General features: G+C 58.6%; 1 protein-coding gene across 1 annotated transcript in view; it reads left to right on the forward strand.

Moving 5' to 3' along the window:
* Nucleotides 1–1653: 1653 nt before the first annotated feature.
* NEFL (neurofilament light chain) overlaps nt 1654–2882 on the forward strand; it is a 4317-nt gene continuing 3088 nt past the window's right edge. The window contains exon 1 of the mRNA XM_077780135.1: nt 1654–2824. Within this exon, the coding sequence (XP_077636261.1) occupies nt 1778–2824 (1047 nt within the window). The 5' untranslated portion in view covers nt 1654–1777. The remainder of the gene's footprint in view (nt 2825–2882) is intronic.

Raw genomic sequence — 2882 nt, forward strand, 5'->3', positions numbered from 1 at the left:
TGGAATGATTGATGTGGATGGACCTCCTGATAGATTCAACTCCAAACGTCCGTGGTCCTGAAGTTGCATGACTTGAGACCATAGAGATTGGTTAGAACCCCCCTGGAAGTTCGGGCTGGATTCTTTCTACCACGAAGGGCGTGGGGGATCAGCAACGCAGGCTTTTTAGGGCTGCAAAGAAGCCCGGAGGTTAGGACGCATCCCACCCTCCTGTCGGGGCGCGGCGCCGAGGAGTGCAGTACCTCCGGGACCATCCGTGGTAGTGGCTCCTCGTACTTCCCCCACTCAGCCTGCCAGGGAAAGCTGTGCCGGCTTTTCCATTGGAAAACTGTTAGCCCGCTTCCCTTCAGTTTGCTATTTAAAAAAAAAAAGAAAGAAAGAAACAAAAACAACCCCCCAAAAAACAAAAAGACAGGAAGTTGCACATCAAATGCGTCTCTTAAACACATTAAACAAAAATTGAGTGCTTGTTTAGAGAAATCTTAGTTATACTGTTAAATGACTGCAGCCCTCCACGAAACCTGGACTCTCTAGCATAACGTGGGTGGAACGCTCTGCAAACCGCAGGGTTGTATCAATGTGCATTACAGAGCGCACATTGTTTCAGGGATCGGGGTGTTTCCTAAAGAAAACCCATGGATGTCTGAATGTACCTGTAATCTAATTATTAGAGTGGACCTGGGGACGAAACACGCGGCTATTCGCTGTCCGCCCCAGAACGAGGTGTCTCGGGTCTGAGTCCTCCTCCCGGGAGACCGCCCCGGGCGCTCGGGGCTGGCGGCAGCCGCTTCTCTCTGAAAACCAGCCACCTGCCTGGCTGGTCGAAATCCTCAGGTTGGAGGCCACACAGGTGTAAAAACAGGGAAAGGGGCTTTTAGAGTGACGGAGTTGGCGGTGTCGAGCGGGAATTCAGCTTGATGAAGGAGGTACCGGCGCCGTGGATCAGTCCGTGGCGCCCCGCTGCAGAGCTCGCCGCTGTCTTCGCAAGTCGGTTTTCACCCGGGTTAGTTACAAACTCATTCTCGGCTCTCCCCCAACTACACGCTTCAGCACACTAAAAACACTCGCGGCGTCGTTCTCCAGAAAGGAATGGGAACATCCAGGAACACGGAAAGGCTGCTATTAACTGCTCTCTAAGGGGTTAGAAATGCCAAAACCAACACCGGCAGTGCCGCAGTTTCACGTGTGTGCGCGCGCGGAAGCAGCACATTAAAGACAAACAACCAGGAGAAAGGGAGGTGAATTAAAGAAAGTGCCATACATAGCCACAAAGACATAAAACTTTCCTCCCGTATAGGCCTTATACATGCAAGCTTAAACTTTTCACTTTAAACACTAATGTCCTAGAGGCACTGCCTTGTCCCCTTAAACCCCAAGGCGGGGATGGTGGAGGAGGCCCCTGGTGGGGAAGGGGCGAGTTAGGAGAGAATTTCAGGGGCGAGGGTGTCTCCGAGATACGCGGATATGGAAAAACTAAGGTGTCAGTGGGGAGTGAGGATCCATTACTGGGGACCNCCGCCTGTCGCTCGCCCCCGCCTTCCCTTTTGCGCAGAATCCTCCCCTTGGCTGCAGCAGCGCGCTGCCCCCACCGGCCCGGCGCGCCGTGATCGATCGCAGGCTGCGTCAGAATGCTCCCCGCGTATAAATAGGGGTGGCAGGACCGCGCCGAGCCGCACACAGCCATCCACCTTCTCCTCTCCCTCTCCCTCTCTCCCCGTTCTTCTCTCTCTGTAGGCCCCCATCTCCGCCGCGAGCCAGAGGGGCTCCGACCGCCACCATGAGTTCCTTCAGCTACGAGCCGTACTACTCGACCTCCTACAAGCGGCGCTACGTGGAGACGCCCCGGGTGCACATCTCCAGCGTGCGCAGCGGCTACAGCACCGCGCGCTCCGCTTACTCCAGCTACTCCGCGCCGGTCTCCTCCTCGCTGTCCGTGCGCCGCAGCTACTCGTCCAGCTCCGGCTCCCTGATGCCCAGTCTCGAGAACCTCGACCTGAGCCAGGTAGCCGCCATCAGCAACGACCTCAAGTCGATCCGCACCCAGGAGAAGGCGCAGCTGCAGGACCTCAACGACCGCTTCGCCAGCTTCATCGAGCGCGTGCACGAGCTGGAGCAGCAGAACAAGGTGCTGGAGGCTGAGCTGCTGGTGCTGCGCCAGAAGCACTCCGAGCCCTCGCGCTTCCGAGCGCTGTACGAGCAAGAGATCCGCGACCTGCGCCTGGCGGCGGAAGACGCTACCAACGAGAAGCAGGCGCTCCAGGGCGAGCGTGAAGGGCTGGAGGAGACTTTGCGCAACCTGCAGGCGCGCTATGAAGAGGAGGTGCTGAGCCGCGAGGACGCCGAGGGCCGGCTGATGGAAGCGCGCAAAGGAGCCGACGAGGCCGCGCTCGCCCGCGCCGAGCTCGAGAAGCGCATCGACAGCCTGATGGACGAAATCGCCTTCCTGAAGAAAGTGCACGAAGAGGAGATCGCCGAGCTGCAGGCGCAGATCCAGTACGCGCAGATCTCCGTGGAGATGGACGTGTCCTCCAAGCCCGACCTCTCCGCCGCGCTCAAGGACATCCGCGCTCAGTACGAGAAGCTGGCCGCCAAGAACATGCAGAACGCCGAAGAGTGGTTCAAGAGCCGCTTCACCGTGCTGACCGAGAGCGCTGCCAAGAACACCGACGCGGTGCGCGCCGCCAAGGACGAGGTGTCCGAGAGCCGCCGCCTGCTCAAGGCCAAGACCCTGGAGATCGAAGCGTGCCGGGGCATGAACGAAGCGCTGGAGAAGCAGCTGCAGGAGCTGGAAGACAAGCAGAACGCCGACATTAGTGCTATGCAGGTACCACGCCGTGCAAATCAGAGTGGGGGCGGGGAGGGAGCTGCAGGTGCAAGTTGCG

This window comes from Crocuta crocuta, unplaced genomic scaffold (assembly GCF_008692635.1).
Source record: "Crocuta crocuta isolate KB4526 unplaced genomic scaffold, BGI_CrCroc_1.0 scaffold395, whole genome shotgun sequence".
Classification (NCBI taxonomy): Eukaryota; Metazoa; Chordata; class Mammalia; order Carnivora; family Hyaenidae; genus Crocuta; species Crocuta crocuta.